General features: G+C 53.8%; 1 protein-coding gene across 2 annotated transcripts in view; it reads right to left on the bottom strand.

Moving 5' to 3' along the window:
* The window catches only part of CDH23 (cadherin related 23), a 394,909-nt gene that overhangs the window by 265,742 nt on the left and 111,488 nt on the right, over positions 1-17,679 (bottom strand). For both annotated transcript variants that reach the window (XM_089897635.1, XM_089897636.1), the window contains exons 6-7: positions 8,175-8,369; positions 4,414-4,542 (exon numbers count right to left, since the gene is read on the bottom strand). In XM_089897635.1, the coding sequence (XP_089753761.1) occupies positions 4,414-4,542; positions 8,175-8,369 (324 nt within the window). The remainder of the gene's footprint in view (positions 1-4,413; positions 4,543-8,174; positions 8,370-17,679) is intronic.

Genomic DNA, 17,679 nt, shown 5'->3' with positions numbered 1-17,679 from the left:
TATGCATGCATGTGATGTTCCAAACAATTCCAGCAAAATGCAGGCCCCGCAGGACCCCAGGTTAACAATCCCCACCCTGGAGGGAAGACGTTTTCTGGGAATTCTATAGAGAGAAGACCTAGGAGCTCACAGGGAGAGCTAGCATTAGTTGAGCACCCACTGTGTGCCAAGCACTGTGCTGGGCTCCCGCATAGGTTCCTTCACTTTTTTCTCACAACCTCTCACAGTGAGGGTACATGTGGGGAGACTGCAGCTCAAGGTGTGGTGAGGGGGTGAGTGAGGGTGCCAGGCAGCCCCAGCCTCTGAGGCTTGGGTACCAGTAGGGAAGTCGGGGCAGAGCTGAGACGAGCTGGGACTGCTCTAGAAGGAACATGACTCTCCCTTCTGTGGCTGCCTCCTTCCAAAGAAGCTGGCCAGGAGAGTGGCTGAAGCTGGAGCCTCAGGGGGCCTGTCTACCTCTTTCTCTGCCGGCCCGGCACCATGCCCCTCCCCCATTTCCATGACAGGATTAAGGACTTGAAAGGATGACATGCAGTTTGCTTCGGGAGTGGGAGGCGTCCTTGGGGGGAGGCAGCCGATGGGGCCGGAAGAGACTTCCGACAGGAGCTGCCACAGCAGATTCTGAGGCAGAAAATCCTATTTCTCAGTCCTTAATTCCAGTCAATTCCAGTCAAAGGGCTGATAGGCATCGGCTAGCAGTAATTTGTGCAGTTTATCGGCTCTTTTCACCTTCTGTCGGTCCTTCACTGACGGGCAGGCCGACATGCTGTTGCTCGAGTGAGGAAATTAAAATTTGATGCAATAATCCCAAATAAGAAGGATTTTATTAGGTAATATATACACTTTAGATGAGGCATGCTGACCTGATACACTGATAGAGGGAGGCGTAACATGCTGGGAGCTGCAGATAAAAAGGGGGAGTGAGGGAGAGTGGGCGAGGGTCCGGATGGAGGCGCCGGGCCAGCAGAGGCAGGGCCGGGGATGGGGGACTCCTGGGTCCTCTGGCCTGGGGGACTGATCAGGCCATGGAGCTCCTCTACCCTGGCCTGGCCGGGAAAGTACTGTGTTAAATCAGGGCTCCACACTGTAAAGGGACATGGAGGGCCCAGATCAAGGCACGGAAACGGAGTAGAAGCCTGGGAAAATCAGGCTTAGGGTATATGGGAAGCTGTGCAAGGGACACGGTGAACTTTCAAGTCTGGAGGCAGGGAGGCCAGAGGTGTGTGGACACGGAGGCGATTCCGTGGGCGCTGGGAGAGTCCGAATCTCCCAACTTACTTCCTTGTCTGGCTTGCCCACACCTGGTCATGACCCAAGAGGCAGGACTCAGACCTGCTCCCTGGGAGCCCCCCAGACATTGGCTTTAGTGGCCTTGCAGGGCCAAAGGGACAACCCTGGCAAGGCAAAGAGATATCAAGGTCCCTCATCCTGAGGAAGAACCATGTCAGATGTCAAGAAACCGAGCATAAGGAGCGCAGGAGACAAGGGGAGCAAGGACCCCGTTTGCCTGTTCTGAGGAGTCATCCTAGCAGGGGCCCGTGGAATCATCTGGAAAGTGTGGCTTAGCACAGGGCCCTGCACACAGCAGGGGCTTAATGAACATCTAGAGGATGAGTAAAAGAATGAAAAATGGAATGGATGGCTGGACGAACTCAGAAATCTGCAGATCTGAAAGGAACACCTGTAGTAATAGCTACATTTAGTATTACTCTGCTACGATACAGGGATGCCAGGAGAGACAAGACAAACTGAAGGTCTCGGACGATACTCACACCAACACCCCTCTTGCTGACCACCGAGACACTGAAATGAGGCTGAAGCTGGGACCCCCAGCCCAATCCCAACACATAACTGCGGCGTTCTAACGTCTGTTAATGCCGGCACTGCTGGGTGCTTCAATCTCTAAAACCCCCAGGCTAGGGAGGCACAATTGAGACAGCTGTAGCCCCGGTTCCCCGAAGAGGAAGAGGTCTGGAAGTCGTGTGATTTGGCCAAGCAAGTACATGGCAGTACAGCGACCTGCTCCGAGACCCCTGGCTGCCCAGCCACCATCATGTCCTCACTTCAATCGACAAGCTGGCTTTGCCCATATTGCCTGCATTCAGCCCCGAGCACGATGCCCTGGGAGGCCTGTGGGAGGTTCGAGACCAGGTCCCAAAGACTCAGCCACCTTGGTGACCAGGAGCCCCAAAGTAACCCACTTACACGTCGGTGAACGTTACAGGTGTGGCTACAATTCAGTGGGAAGTCATGCAGCGTAAGGAGGCTGAACTCCAGCAGAGCTGAGGGGAGAGGGATGTCTATGCCTGGGCCAGTGAGGAGGAAGCCAGGAAAAAGTTCCAAGAAAGGTCGTCAGTGAGCTGGGAACCAGCAGATGGGTGGACTTGGGGTTGGTGACCAGAGCAGGCACGAAGGGCGATGAGGATGACAGGATGGCGAGAGGGCCGGTCTGACCAGGGCATTTGTTTGTTTGTTTGTTCGTTCGTTCGTTCATTCATTCACTCATTCCAAAAACACTTCCTGAGCACCCACGGTGTGCTATGCCCACAGCAGACCCCATTCTTGCCGCGGTCCAGCAAAGCAGCCGAGGGTGAGTGAGCCATGCAGGAGCATTGAGCACTAAGAAGGGATGGCCAGGGGCTGGGGGCAGATGGAAGAGCCCACCTCGTCTGAAAGGTCAGGGATGAGAATATGAGTGCTTATTAGCAAAGAGGTTTTGGGGGAGGCAGCCTACAGTCTTGAAAGCCCAAGCTCCTGCTGTCCATGGACCACCAAGAAAGAGACGGCTGGGGTGGGGACATTCAGATGTCTCCCTCTGCCCTCGAAGCAGCTTCAGACACCTGCAACAGGAGGCCAACTTGTTCGTCAGACCCTCCAGCCCACAAGCGGCCCCAAGAAGTGGATACCCCCTCATACCTGGAGCCTGCAGTATGGTGCTTGGAGGAGGCCAATGGTCGGGACAGACCATGGTCCCAAACTTGGGGGGCAGGCTTCCTGGTCTGTGGTGGTCCAGGAGCATGGCCTGCACTCCGGTCGGGGGAGCCTGCCTCTCACTTGTACCCAACTCTGAGAGCCTGTGAAGACATGCACGTGGGGCGCTGAACAGCCACACGTTCAGGTGTGTGCTCCCCTTGGCTCTCAAAGCTGTGTCTTTCCTCTAAGCACGTTTAGTTCCCTCAGAAGGAGGGGCACAGTTTTCTTTCCACAGAGCTGTTCCCCGAGCTGTATGTCCAGGGGTTGTGTTTGCCCAGAGGAGCCACCTTTTTCCAATTCATCAGCCCACAGCGGGTGTTCTATTCTAGTCTGTATGAAAGCAGGGATGGCTACCGGACAAGGGATGCCTAGTACTGCCTGCCTGGCCCACAGCTGAGCAAAGTTGCGCACCCACAGCCCCTGCCCGGGGGCGGCGGCATGCTTTGTCTCTAAGACCTCCAGTCACAGCTGACAACCGTGGTGGAAACATGGCCCGCGGGCAGCCAATCTACAGGCTGGCTGGCGACCTCTGACCCTGTGACATGGCACAAAATCACACCATGGCCAGGCTTCCCTGGTGGCGCAGTGGTTAAGAATCCCCCTGCCAATGCAGGGGACACGGGTTCGAGCCCTGGTCCGGGAAGATCCCACGTGCCACGGAGCAACTAAGCCCGTGCGCCACAACTACTGAGTCTGCGCGTCACAACTACTGAAGCCCAAGCGCTTAGAGCCCGTGCTCCACAACAAGAGAAACCACTGCAATGAGAAGCCCACACACCACAACGAAGAGTAGCCCCTGCTCGCTGCAACTAGAGAAAGCTCGCATGCAGCAACGAAGATCCAACGCAGCCAAAAAAAAAAAAATCAGACCACGGCCGATCAGGTGCCTCTCTTGAACACGTGGCCCTGGGAAACCCAAAGTCTGGGCAGTGAGAAGGGGCAGCCGGAGCTGTGAGTTCTCAGGGAAGAGCCAAGCCTAAGAAGGCCTGCGGGGCGGATGGCAGGTGGCCGCCACCTTGGGCAGTGATGGCTGGCTGAGAGAGGCAGATTGACTGACTGACCCGTGGGGGGCATGGCTGAGCCCCACTGATGTTTTGGGGAGCCTGGCTGAGTCCAGATTTGCTCTCCAGCCCAGGCTGGATTTTCCATGGGCATCCCCGTCATCTCACGTGAATCTTTCTGAACTGCTGCCCTTCACTTGCACTAGCCAGTCTTTGCTCTTTGCCACTCAGGGCCCTCCAGGGATGAAGTGAGAGAACGAGGAGGTGGGGTGTGGTATAAGAGGGGATTGGGTTTTCACTGGGTTGGGACACCCATCACTGCCATGCATAGGGGTTTGGGGGAGTAGGAAACGCCAAGGAGCCCATCCCACCAAACAGGGCCCCCATCCCTACCAGAGGTGCAGAGGGAAGTCTCACAAGGGCCCGGGGAGGGTCTTACCAGAGGAGAATGCTCATAGACGTTGGTGCTGTAAGGCAGGTTGATGAAGATGGGGTCCATGTCCTGGACGTCTGTGATGATGATGGCCAAGTTGGCCAGGGTGGACAGAGGCCTGGTCTTGTCTTGATCCTTAGAGAACAAAGAATACACAGCCTTAGGTTAAGTGATGTTGTGGACATGCACACACATGGACACACACACATGACACCCACGTGCACAAACACATGTGCACATACGTACACATGTATCCCCACACTCCCCCAGGTAGGGCATTAGCACACGGAGCTCAGGAACTCTAAGAGCCTTCAGTGACCTCTGACCTGTGCAGGGAAACACAAACAGGGTCCCCAAGCCTAGTGGAAGGCGGCTTATCCACTGTCACAAGGCAGGCCTGGGGTAGAGCCACATCTCTGGCCCCCCGCCCAGCCTAGGCCTGACTGCCCTTGGGGTAAAGGGATGGTGCTGCCCTTAGCTCCTTCTCTGGATTCAGTCAGGGGCCACTGCCCCCTCCATGCCCACTTCCTGCCCCCTCTCATCCAAGGGCAGCAAGGGAATTGACTAGGATGGGGGTTCCTCAGAAGAAAGGCCCTTTGACCACAGAGGGGGCTACTCTGGAACCTGTATCCCTGCTCTACACGCTGGGTTTACTGGTCAAGCAACTTTTCCTTTAGAACCAGTAGGGGGCGCTCCAGGGCCTGTGACATTTGTGGGACTCTGGGAAGGAATCCCGAGAGGTCATGCAGGCCATGTGGCCAGGCAGGCAATGTTTAAACCCTCCTAGCTGGAAATGTGGTCCTGTGAAAGCTCACCAAGAAAGGGAACCCCAAACCCATCTTCTCTTCCCCTCAGCGTGATAAAGTGCTTAAATAACTGCTGCTACTGAATCACGATGCCGACAAGAACAGAAACTGCATGCTGAAGAGATTATGCACCGGGCTCTGTACTGTACACTTCACTTGCTTTTGCAGGTATTATGTGCCCATTATGCAGATTTAACAGAGACTCAGAGAGGTTAAGCAACTTGCCCCGAGTCACACATCTGGTAAGTGTATAGCCAGGACTCAAACTCAGGTCCTTTTGACATAAAAACATGCTCTGTCTGGATCTGGGGCCCTAATATCAGCCCAGGTGCTAACTTGCTGAGTCACCTCGAATGAGTTCTCTCCCCTTTTGGAGTCTCAACTTCCTCTTCTGTGAGATGAAGGGACACCCGGAATGACCTCTATGGACTCTAGGCCTTGTAAATTCTCTGGTTTGGGATTTGAGGAGGGACTGTCCTTGGGTTAGATGTCCCTTGGTCTGTCTGGGGTGATGTGAATGATGCAAGGCATTCCCCATGTTACAGCAAGCCTAGTGCCTGCTCCTGCCCTCCAGAGACACAGCTGCTGAGCCTTCGAGGAGAAGGAAGGGCTGGCTGTCCTACGAGTCCTCAGGGGCAGCCGGGGAGAGGATGGAGGGGCTTTGGGGATGGGTTGTGGGTGCAGCAAGGGAGGGGAGAGTCTGGAGGCAGGGGGAGCTGGGCCCCTTGGACCACAGGGGAGACAGCCTCCCAGCCTCCAAGATGATGGGGCTCACAATCCAGGCTTGGGGACCACCCATGGTGAGAGCGCTCAGCTAGGCCCTGGAATGACCACTAGGCAGATAGGACCAGAGGGTGAAGCCTGGCAGGAAGTCCTTTGAACTCTGGGGCCGGGGATGCCAGTGGTTCTGATTTGCCATCAGCAGGCTTCTGTGGGCTGCTGGCTTTGTCCAGCATGGCACCTGCCCTTCCTGTCCCACACCTGTGGCTGCAGCCCTGCTCCTGCCACGGATGCCCCCGTCCAGCCCACCCTGGACTCCATGGCTGGGGAAAGGGGATGGCAGTGGGCACATCTGGCTGAGCAGGCACCTGGCCAGGCTTCCAGCTGTCACTCTGGCACCTACAGCTCTCAGCAGCTTGTTCCCAGGGGAGTCCCACATTTCCCCACCCGCTACCCACCCAGTAGTGGCTGGGGACCCACACTGCTCCCTGCAATGCCACACAGGAGAATCTCTTTGAGGAAATGCCCAGTGGCCAAGGGCACAGCGTCAGCCCTGAGAGGGACTTGTGCTTCAGGTGGGGGAGCCATCAAGACCCAAGGGATTTCTAGGGCCCCTCCTCTCCCACTGCTTCAAGGCCTGATCTCTGGAAGATTAATGGCAATTTAACTGCATTCACCATCCCAGCTTGAGGCTAGGCCTCTTCACAGGCCTGGCCACCCAGATTCATGCCTGTGCCCAGCTCTGCTCTCTTCCTCACTGGCCCAAAGCCATTTTTATGGTAGATGGAAAATATTCCACAGGGACGAGTTCATAGTGAGAAAGATAGCAAGCATCTGTGCATTTCTGGGCCCAGGTGTGTGCAAATGGAGAGTGGCGGGAGGATCACCACCCCAAGTGGGTGTGCAAGGCACTGCGGGAGGGCACAGGCGTGTCCAAAAAGTGGATTCTGGTCTTGCAAGTGCCCTTGATCCCAGAAGTCAGTTTTCCAAATAGCAGCACACACGTCCTCCCGGGCAACTACCACTTAAGCCGGGGAGAAGGAAGGAATGTGGGTGCCATCAGCAGTGGCCTCCCCAGGGGTCGCTGGACCAGGTACAAAGAAAAAGTTTGCATTTCCTGGTTTGGGGGGTCTCTCTGGATCTTATCCAATCCTGGGGGAACGCCATCTTTCAAACTGGACCCTGGACCCAATCCAGTGTGTCTTCCCCTGGGCTCTGGCCCCATGTCACTGCAAGTGGAGCCCCCAGCGCTACTGGAAGCCCCCTTGCAGTGACATGGGGCCAGATGGTGGATGCTGTGTGTCAGGCTGATGGGTCCTGGAGGGTCAAGAGGGACTCCTGTGATTTGTCTCACTGTTGACCTGAGCTTTGTAAACAGAAATCTAAGGGACAACAGGCCGGCTCGCCCTGCTGCCAGCTGAAGGCTCCAGGAGCAGGGAAGAGGGGCGTGCAGGGGAGGAACCCTACTGAGGGTGTGGCCTGCCTGGGCCCCAGGCCCTTGATAACAGCTGGCAACAGTGTCCAAGCAGCATGGTGTTCTGGAGACTCAGAGACTCCTGACCATGGGGGTAGTGGACTAGGGGGTCAGACCACCCGGGTTTGGGTTCCTGCCGCCCACTACTTATCAGCTTGTGAGTCTCAACAGTGTCGGCTATAAATTGGGATAGTTATTGCTCTCCCACCGCCCTCTCCTGACTAACTCATCCTGGAATTCCCAGGACTCAGCACGGTGCTTGGTGCAGACGGGTGCTCTCTTCTGTGTAAGAATCACCACTCTAGAGCAGTGGCTAGTTTGCTTGGACCCTCTGGCCCCTGCATGTTGGGTGGTGTCAGGACACAGCTGGGTTGACACCTCTGTCCTGTGTCCCACAGAGTGAGAGGACACCCTGCACTAGGAATGCCCCACGGGGTTACCAGTGCAGGCACTGGGGTCCAGCTGCTGGGTGATTGTGGGCAAGTCACTGAATTGCTCCTGTGCCTCGATTTCCTCATCTGTAAAATGGGTCCTTTAACTTTTAGGGCATAGGGCTGTCGTGAGGTTTAATGGAGACAATCCATTTGAGTGCTCTGCACAGCACCAGGGACATAGCACGAACCCTCAGTAACATCAGCTGTTGTTGATCACCACCATCACCATTATGAGCCTTGACTAGCAGGGAACGAGGTTGACGTTCTGTGCTCCCTTTGAGGGTGGGAAGAGGCTGACATCTGGTTGTCTGGGCCCCCGGTGCCGGGACTCACCGTGGCATTGACGGTGAGCTGGTAGGCCTGCGTGGTCTCGTAGTCCAGCTCCTGGATCACTGTGACAATGCCACGTGCACTGTCGATGGCAAAGAACTGGGAGGGGGGCTGAAAGGAGAAGAGGACGCTGCCGCCTGCACCCAGGTCGGGGTCTGTGGCATTCACGATGAAGATGGGCGTCCCCACTGGCGTGTCCTGGGGGTGAAAAAAAGCAAATAAAACGGTGAGCTGGAGCTTGGACCAGCTGCCTCCATCAGTGACTATTCCCCCAAAGCCCATTAACCATGTCCCTCCAGCCAACCAGACCTGTGGCTTTATCATTTTTATTCTAGGAGGGTTCAGAGGAATTTAAAATGCACCATCTATTTTTTTTTTCCTTTTTTTGATGGCCTCCTGGTGGCTGTAACAGCACCAGTTCCAAAGATGATCTGCTCGTCCTGGAGTTCCGGATGAGGGTCTTTTGGTCCCCAACCCCCTGTTTCTTGGCTGTTTTGCTTTCACTGTTAGGTGCCCCTTGGCTGCCCAAGCCTCAGGCACGGGCTGCTCTGGAGGGCAGCCAGGAGTCTGCGTATTGGAGGTTTCAAGGGCAGGGAGCTGGGAGATAAGTGATATGGGGATGTGGCAGAGAGTCCGGGGACTTTGCCTGGCTCACAGAGATTACCTGGTTTGTCCATGGGTGGGACATCCACCTGCCATGCCTGGGCCATGGCAGCCTGTAACCAGAGAGGCCCACAAAGCCTGCTCAAACATCACCACCTCCTGGGATCCTTCCATGATTCCCTCTGCTATACACTGTGTATAGACAGACCCCTGCCCCTTTCTGACTTGGGGTTTCTGGTTAAATGTAACTTCTTCATGGAGGCCTTCCAGACCCTTAAGCCAGGTCAGCCCCTACCACGCCCCCAACCCCTGCCACTATTTATACTCAGAGTCCCACAGCACCCTGGAATGGTTCATCACCCAGAATTCTTCTGTAATTCCCCGGCCAGTGCCTGTCTCCATCATAGCACATGTGCTCCATGGAAGCCTTAGGGTTCTATCTGCCTTGCCCAGCACAGTGCCTGGCACATGGCAGGTGTCCAGTAAATACCCTTTATGAAGACATGAACGAATCTCTATAACAGCATTTAGCACGTTGTATTCTAAGTATCTGCGTATTTTCATCCTCTGCCCAGCTGTCAGCTCTCATCACCGCCGCGCCCACCGCAACGCCTGGCATGTAAGTCATGACTGCGAAATTCCGCGTGAGTAAGTTTATTCCTAACTTAGTGAGCTCTGGACACATCTGAAGACAGGCAACTTAACGAGGCTCTGCCCAGAGACAGAAAGGAAGAAACAATCCTTGCTCCTGGTGACTGACTGACTGTTATGTGCCATGTCTGTGCAGTAGGCTGTACCTGTCAGCTCTGTAACAAGCAGATTTCTAGGTGGTTGCTATTATCCCACTTTTGAAAAGGAAGTTGAGGCTCAGAGAGGTTAGGTAACTCACCCAAGTCACACAGCTAGGCAGTGGCAAAGAAGGCCTTGAATTCAGGTGCAGTTAATTCTAAGCCTATGCTCTTAAGCTCTATTCTAAACACTTCTCTAAACCTTGATGGCGGTTCTTTGCCTAACTCTTCTGCACGGTGCTGAGGTCACCTGCCAGCATGGGTGGTACCCCCTAGCCAGGAGTGAGGGATTGGACTGAAAGTTCCCTGAGGGCAGAGACAACATTCCTAGTCCTCTGTGATCTTTTTACACTGGAACAATGATTGGGTCCCTTCTGACACCTGCAGGGCTCCTTCCAAGGAGGGCATTCATATTACTGCCCCCTCTCCGTGCTGCTGGCCATGACCTGGGCCCTGGGTCACTACCTTGAGAAGCTTCTCTCTCTGGGGACCACTCTCGGGTACACTGTCAGCCCTTCCCCAGGACTAGCTGCTGGAAGCAAGGGTGTTCTCTGTAAGGCCCCTAGTCAGTCTGGAAAGGGCCTCCAGAGGACAATGTCATGAAGTTGCCATTGTTTCTCTCTGAGTGTGCTGCCCCTCCCCCGTCAGGCAAGTGTCAGCCTGAACGGACAGGCTCAGATCCTGTCCTTCTCCAACCTGCAGTAAGGACAGGGGCAGATGGGCAAGGTCCCTCTCCTCCATACCATCCATGATGCCCCAGTGCCCTTCTGCACAGGACACGAGCCCTCGTGGCCCTGCGCTTTCTCCCCCTCCACACTTCAGTTCCTGGCAGGCGCCGCATCCTGGCCTTTTGGCTAAGATCACGTGTAGTTTCTTTTCTCATCAGCTTACTATTTCCTGGCAGGTAGAGCTATTTGTACTTCTCCAACCCAGCAGACTCCCTTACACTTCTGAGTTCCTGAACCTTCTCTGCCTTTGCTAGGTCTGCCCTACCCATCTCAGTGGCTTGGAAAACAGATGCTCTCTCTCCCTCCAAAAGATCATCAAGTATACAAGGGGGTAGACTGGACAAATGCTAGGATTTCAGGGATGGAAAGACCTCTGTTGAAACCCGAGCCTCACTGTGTGTCTTTGGGCTAGTTACTTAATCTCTCTGATCCTTAGTCCCCTCTCTGTAAATCGAAGTTAATAATATCTCATAGGGTTAATGTGAAAAGTACTCGAGCTCATGAGTGTAAACTTCCCAGCACATAATAAGTGCTTAGAAGATGGCAGTTGTGATTTTATTGCCTGAATGCCTTCTAGAGGATGGCAGACAAGAACACCTTCAAGGGTAGGGCAGGGAGGCATAAAGAGACACGATGACTATTAATGATACTGCACTGGGCATTCCCTGTCTGCAATCCCCAGATCTACCGAGTGCCCTGCTCTGCCATGACACCCCCCGCCCCGCCTCCCCCGCCTGGGGCGGCCTCAGTGGACTGCATTCCTAGGCTCCCTTGCAGGCTGGCTTCTGCCAACAGGAGGGGCTGGGAGGAGCTCAGAGTTTGGGGAGGAGACAGGAGGAGAAAAAGTTTGGGGCATCACTTCCCCAATCCCTCTAGCTCCAACCCAGCAGCCTCTCCTCCCTGGCCCCAGTTTTCAGTGCGCTCCAGCCCCTCCCCTTGCCCCTCCAGCCCTAGGAGTAGAAAGAGCTTCCCATTGCTGCTAGTCTCTGGTGCCTCAACATCCCTTAATGTCCCCCTAGGCCTGCGCCCCCTCTGGAAGTTGTCTCTTCACCGAAATGCCTTTATCGAAACTATCCGAGATGAACTGCTTCCTGGGGGACCCTGATGGACCCAGGTACTCTGCAAGGACCTACCCCGAGCCACCACGTGCAAAACGCCAGAAACTGCACTCCTCGGGCGCTGGGCTCAGTGAAGCCAGCCTCCGCCCCAGCATGGCACCACGGCGGCACTGGTCTCGAGGAGGTCTTTATGAGGTTCTCAGCTAAGCTGCAGCTCTCTCTCTTCCCCCCGCCCCCATCTCTAGGTCCAACATGCACATCGCAGGAGTGCCGGCATCAGCCCAAGCTCCAGAACAAAGCACGCCGTCGAAGCCTGTAGTTCCTGCCACGAGAGGGATGGACATGTTCCGATTTCAGAGTGACCAGCCCCCTGTGAGGCAGCGAGACAGCACTTCAGAGTACACGCCACGTGGAGCTAGTGCCCAGAGGAGAGGGACGGCTCCTGCGAGAACATCAGCTCTCCAGCCCCCTGCCTCAGGGAGGAGAGGGTATTTCACCCATCCATACCGAATGGTCCAGGGTGAAGGCTGTGATCAGGGGATTTAAGAGCAAGGTCCAAGAAGACAGGAAGAGGGGGAAAATAAGGGATGGTCCTGTGTCCGACCTTCTTGGATTATGTTTCATGCCCTGCAGTGAAAACCTATTCAATTTCTGCATAACTTAGAAATCATTTTAAATAGGCCTGGCAAAGAGCTGGGAGGGGTGGGATCTGAGGCAGGGCTGGGAGGGGTACTTGGAGGCCAAGGAAGCTCCTGAGCACGAAGGCCAGGCCTGACCACACACCCCTCAGGGATGGCTTGAATGTAGAAGCTGGAAGGAACCTTGGAGATTAGCCAGCCTTGTCTCCCATTTTATAGATGGGAAAAGTGAGGGGATGCGCTTCTATGCTCTCCATCTCACAGGTGGTTAATGGCAGAGCTGTGACTGGAAACTGGGTGCTCTGACTCATATATAAGTGCTTTTCTCACCTCACCCGGAGACACCAACCACTGCCTCCCTGCCCACCCGCCTTCCGAGTAGAGATGCTCTTTATACCCACAGCTCTGCTCAGAGGGATGGACCTAGGTGTTCATGTTTGTACCAAGTGGCTTCAGGCCCAGGCCACATGCGATTGGTCCAGAGGTAACCACCTGACTCAAGCGGGCCAATCAGATGGGGCCTTGGAAACTCAATCAGTTTTCTGTGGGGAACTGAAAAAAAGATTCTTGCTACCTGGTTGGGGTAGAGTGGGCACCATGACAGGCCGGAAGTCACACAGAAGCCACAGTTACAGGGTGGCAGAGGAAGCCCATCTGCAGTGAGAACGGAGCACGGTGAAGCAGAAAAACAGAGACAAGGGTCTCTGAGGGCCTCCCTGGCCCCGGCCTTCACAGGCCCTGTCTGGCCCTCCCTTCCTGTCCCTGGCTGTGGTGTTGAGACACAGTCCATGCTGTCCTTCCTGTTGGTACCACTTGCTCACTCTGCCCTGCATGGGTCTTGGCTCCTTGCCCCACTGGCACCCCCAGAACACATCCAGCCATGGGCAATTCCTCCTCACCCCACAGCTCCGCCGCAGGCTAACCCTGCCCCTCGCCTGCTGGGATTTGGCCCCTTTAAGGCCCACAGCTGGGCCACAGAAAGCAAAGCTCATGGCCAGTACTGCTGACTGTTGAGGGCACAGGAAGTAATACGGGGAGAAGAAAGTGGCCTGGGTGAAGGAATGCCGGCTCCCTCTTCTTTCTAAGTGTCCCCAGACACTCCTTTTAACATGCAAATCCATCCAGGCCATTGAAATGATCAGCATGCATGTGGGGTGGCAGGGGTGTGGGCTTGACACAATTAGCCAGGACAGGCCTGGAGGAGGATGCCCCAGAGAGCCAGTTTCTGCCTGCCTGGAGACAGGAGACCAGGGGGAAGGCGCCCCCTACCCACTACGGTGTCTGGCCTTGGAATTCAGGGTCTACAGAACCATAGCCAGGTGGGCCTGGGCTGTGCAGGCAGGGCCAAAAGGCCCATTTCGGCTGGGGGGGGGGGCCGTGCAGCCCCATTCTAGGGCAACTCTGGTTCCACCTTTTTGCTGGAAAGGAGCAGCTGGTCTTGGGAGGAAAGGCCCCACTGGGCGTGATTACTCCTGTTCCTAAAACAGGCCTCTTAGCGCACTTCTCTGTCCCAACTCTGCTTCCAGAGTCCCTTCTTCCACTGCATCCCCTGTCCAACCCCATCCTCTCCCTCACAGCTTCTGAGTCATTTCAAGGGAAATCTCCCCAGATGCACCGCCCACGCTGACTGGGGTCCGGGGAGTGTGTTTAGGCATCATCCCCTGCAAATCCCTTGCCCCTGCTAGGCTGTCCCTCTCAGCGAGGGGCCCACTCCACGCAGGTCGCATACAGGGCAGGCCCCTGCCTCTTCCAGCTCACATTTAAGCTCCACATCACTTCTGATGGACCTGCTGTAAATGGGCCACCCTGCGCAATTCAGAGACAAGTAAATCTTTTTGCTGCTCTTGGGGTGACAAGGGAATAGACTCTGGCAAAGTTCTACCGTGCAAGAGATCTTGTTCGTTAATAATAATGAAAAATAGCTCACTTCTCAAACGCAGTGTGAGTCACGTTACACTCCGGGCTTCTACAGGGGTGGCTCAGGGTGCTCACTGGAACAGGTGGGGGCGCACGGGCAGCGAGGCAGGAAGAGGGCCAGACAGAGAGGCAGAGCGCAGGACAGGGGAAACAGAGATGGAGAGAGTGTAAAGCAAGGGGAAAGGAGACCAGGCGAAAGGCGGCAGGAAGACCACAAGGGGTCAAAGAAAAATAGGATGGGGTGATGAAAGGGGCTGAACTGGGGGCCAAAGGGAAATGGGCATGGGAGGGAGAGAGTTTGTGAGAGAAGAAAGAGGGAAGAAAGTTGGGGAGAAAGGAGAGGAAAACTTAAGGGAGCAAAAGACACATTACGGAGGAAAAGTCGTGAACAAAGGAAAAGAAGTATTATAAAAATTCAAAGCAGCAAGAGAAAGGAAGATGGGAAAAAGAAAACAGCACGCCATACTCTCTCATCTTCGCAGTGCACCCTCCTTCCCCGCCCATTAGATTTATTCTCAACCCTGGAACAAACCTCGGAACAAGCCCAACGGTTTCCACCATAGGTGCCACCTCTAAAGGCGTTATTAATATTTATGGAATGCTTGCTAGATGCTGCCACAGTCTTTAATATCTTATTATAAAGCCTGTTATAAAATGCATTAGTAATAAATTCCTGACAGATGGAGTTCCGACAAGGTGAGGGCGCCTCGGTGGCTCCGAGCTGGAAACAGACCCTCCTGGGCCAAGCCTGTGGCTCAGAGGCTGGGCTGCTGGTCCCTGAGGCAGGGCAGAGCAGGGATTCAACCCTTCATCCGTCAGCATTTTTACAAATTGTATCTCATTACCTCCTTTTCCCTGATGGGGGAAATGGAAGCTCAGAGAAATGAAGCAACTTGTCCAAAGTCACACAGCTTGTAAGTGGTGGGAGAAGGATTCAAAATCAGGTCACCTCTGTGTCTCCAGACCTTAGGGACCCTGCAGATGAGGGTGGAAAGTGAGCTCAGGGCCCCTGCTCAAGCAGAACTGGTTCATTTCCTCTGTGGAAGGGCTGGGGATGACAAGGGACCCAAAGATGGGAGATTCAGGTTGGCGGGATTAGAGAAGAGAGTGTTGGTGGGGAGCTTTAGCCCAAAGAGAATTTCAGAAGGAAGAAGGTATCTCAAAATTTGCACGCTTTCACTGGGGATAAGGAAATGGGCTCCCACTGTGACAAGAAGAATTAAAGTCATAAGTAGAGAACTTTCTGATGGGGGGGGGTGGGAGGGGTGGGGTGGTACCAGGGCAAAGTGGAGGCGCCTGTGCCTTGGTTTCCCCTGAATGCCAAAGAGGTGCTTTTCCACTTGTGACTCTGGAGCCAGGGGCCTCCTGGGGTGCTTGGGGAGGGTATGACGTTTGGGAGGCTTTGTGGCAGTCCAGCTTATGGGGGAGGGGAAGTGGGGTCTATGAGAGACGTGGGCTGTATTTCTTTCTCAAACGGGCAAGAAGGCACTTGTGGGCACCAGCTGAGAGCAGGGTCCAAGGAGAGAAGTGGTGCAGGGAAGGGAACCAGGAGAGGCCTCCGTGGATGCCTCAGGTGGCCCCGTTCTGGTTGGGAGAGGGCACACGGTGTGTGCACACACCCACACATGTACACAGGGCTCCAGCGCCTCTCTCTGCAGAGGAGTCTAGAAGACATCATTTTACAACATCTCTTCTGTGGACCAGTGTCCGTTCTCTCTTGGGTGATGTGCACTGGACTCTAAAAGGTGTTGGGTCTGCTCTGAGTGCCAGGCAGACTGGCAGGTGGAGGTGCCAGCTCTGTGGGCAGGAGGGGCCCCAAAGGGCTGGGCCCCAAGTCCCACACACCCTCACATGGCTCGAGCACTTTCCCTGGGCTGGGCTGGCCTTCTCAGCTGTTCTGCATCTCCATGGAAGAAGTTCAGTGCTCTCCCGTCTCTAAGGCCCTGCTCCTTCTCAGCCTCTGGCTGTGGACTGCCTGTTCTGAATCCCAGGAAGACCTCCATCAAGGTGCTTACGTAACACCCATCCTGACTTCCCAAGTTCCGCCAGTCTCTTCGCCTGCTGGAGTGATCCTGGACGTGCCCTTCTCTCCTGACTTTGACTCCTCATCAATCACCAGGGCCTGGCAGTTCTTCCTTCAACATTCCTCAAATCCTTCCCCTTCTCTTTGTGATTTACCTTGGCCACCTCCGAAGTCCTAGCACTGTCACTTGCACATAGAAGGCATTCAATAAATGTTTTAACAGAATCGGGACTTCCTGTTAAACATGGCAGATTAAACACCTCCATTGATTTCTGGTTTTATCCCAACCCCCTCACCCAAATGACAATATGGAAATTAAAAATGCATAAATCCATAAGGGCAAAAAGAATAGGAGAGGAGGTGACAACAGATGAGAGGTGCCAACAGAATCCTGGAAACAGACGGAACTGGAAACTGCCTTAGGAGAGATGGGAAAGCCGAAACTTAGGCCAGCATCTCAGAATCTTGGAAAAGCTCGGGAACTGGAGACTTAAGGTGATGCTCAAAACAGGAAGACTGGCTACAAATCTTTAAGAAGAGTGGTAAGACTCCCAGATGCCTTCCCCAACTCTTGCAGAAGATAGGAGGTTTGCTTTCTGGAGGGGCTGAGTTAGTTGGGCTCTGGACTCAGACTGGGAGCTGGACGAGGCAGCTGAAAACAGGGAGGTTAAGTGAAAAGCTGCATCTCCCCTCCACTCCCATCTCCAATCAGGCCTCTTTAGCCATTTAGCCTCCTGGAGACTGACAGCCAGGCAGGAGATAGGGAAAGTTGACCCAAGAGAAAACACAAGTATTAACATGTTGGAATTCCCACAAAAAAAATCCAGGTCCTCACCTAAGCATCCCATAGTGAAGCCCACTGGTTAATAAGCAGCGCCCCTCCCTACCCTGTCCTAATACACACAGCAAGCTTCCAGGCAGGTAAATGTGAACTCACTCTTAAATATGAACAGACAACTAAAGGTCAAGTATACATTTGAGAAGAGCCTCTAATGTGAAAAACAGAGAGGAAAACAGTAAAAAGGAGTAACAACAATGAGTATCTTTATCAAGCTTAGACAGACAACACAAGACAGCATCTTTGAAATAATCTTACAAGAGGAAGAAAGAGCTAGTTGAAAGTAAAAAGTCAACAGAAGAGTTGGAAGATAAAGAAATTTCTCTAAAAGTAGGACAAAACTCAAAGAGATGGAAAATGGGGGAGAAGAAAATTAGTGTAGTTCAGAAGATTCAACACCTAATTAATAGGGGTTCCAGAGAGAGGAAACAGAGCAAAAGAAGGGGAGGAAATTATCCAAGAAGTAACAGAAGAAAACTCCCAGATCTGAAGGACATGCTTCCAAATGGAAGGAGACCACACTATGTGTTCAGAAGACAGCTCCACACTGAAGCATAAAATGATGAAGTTTCAAAACACTGAGTATTGAAAAAAATCCTAGAAACTTTCAGAGAGAAAACAAAAGGCCACACTCAAAGTATCAAGGATCAAAATGGCATCAAAGTTCTTAACAGCCAGAACACAAAGGAAAAATGACTTCACATTATGAAGAAGACTATTTTCATTCTAGTGTTCTATACCCAGCCAAACTATCAACAAATATGACTGTAGAATAAACACATTTTTCAAAGTAAAAAAAAAAAAATCCCATGAATTCTTTTTCAGGAAGTTACTGAAGGGTGTACTCCACCAAAATGAGGGCATAAACCAAGATAGAGGATAATAGGGAACCCATGTACCTGGACCTACTATATT

Source organism: Delphinapterus leucas, chromosome 16 (genome assembly GCF_059928025.1).
Source record: "Delphinapterus leucas isolate spDelLeu-1000000601 "Yukka" chromosome 16, BTC_Dleu_Yukka2, whole genome shotgun sequence".
NCBI classification, from domain to species: Eukaryota; Metazoa; Chordata; class Mammalia; order Artiodactyla; family Monodontidae; genus Delphinapterus; species Delphinapterus leucas.
The sequence above is the reverse complement of the archived record's forward strand: the minus strand, read 5'-3'. Positions and strand labels throughout refer to the sequence as shown.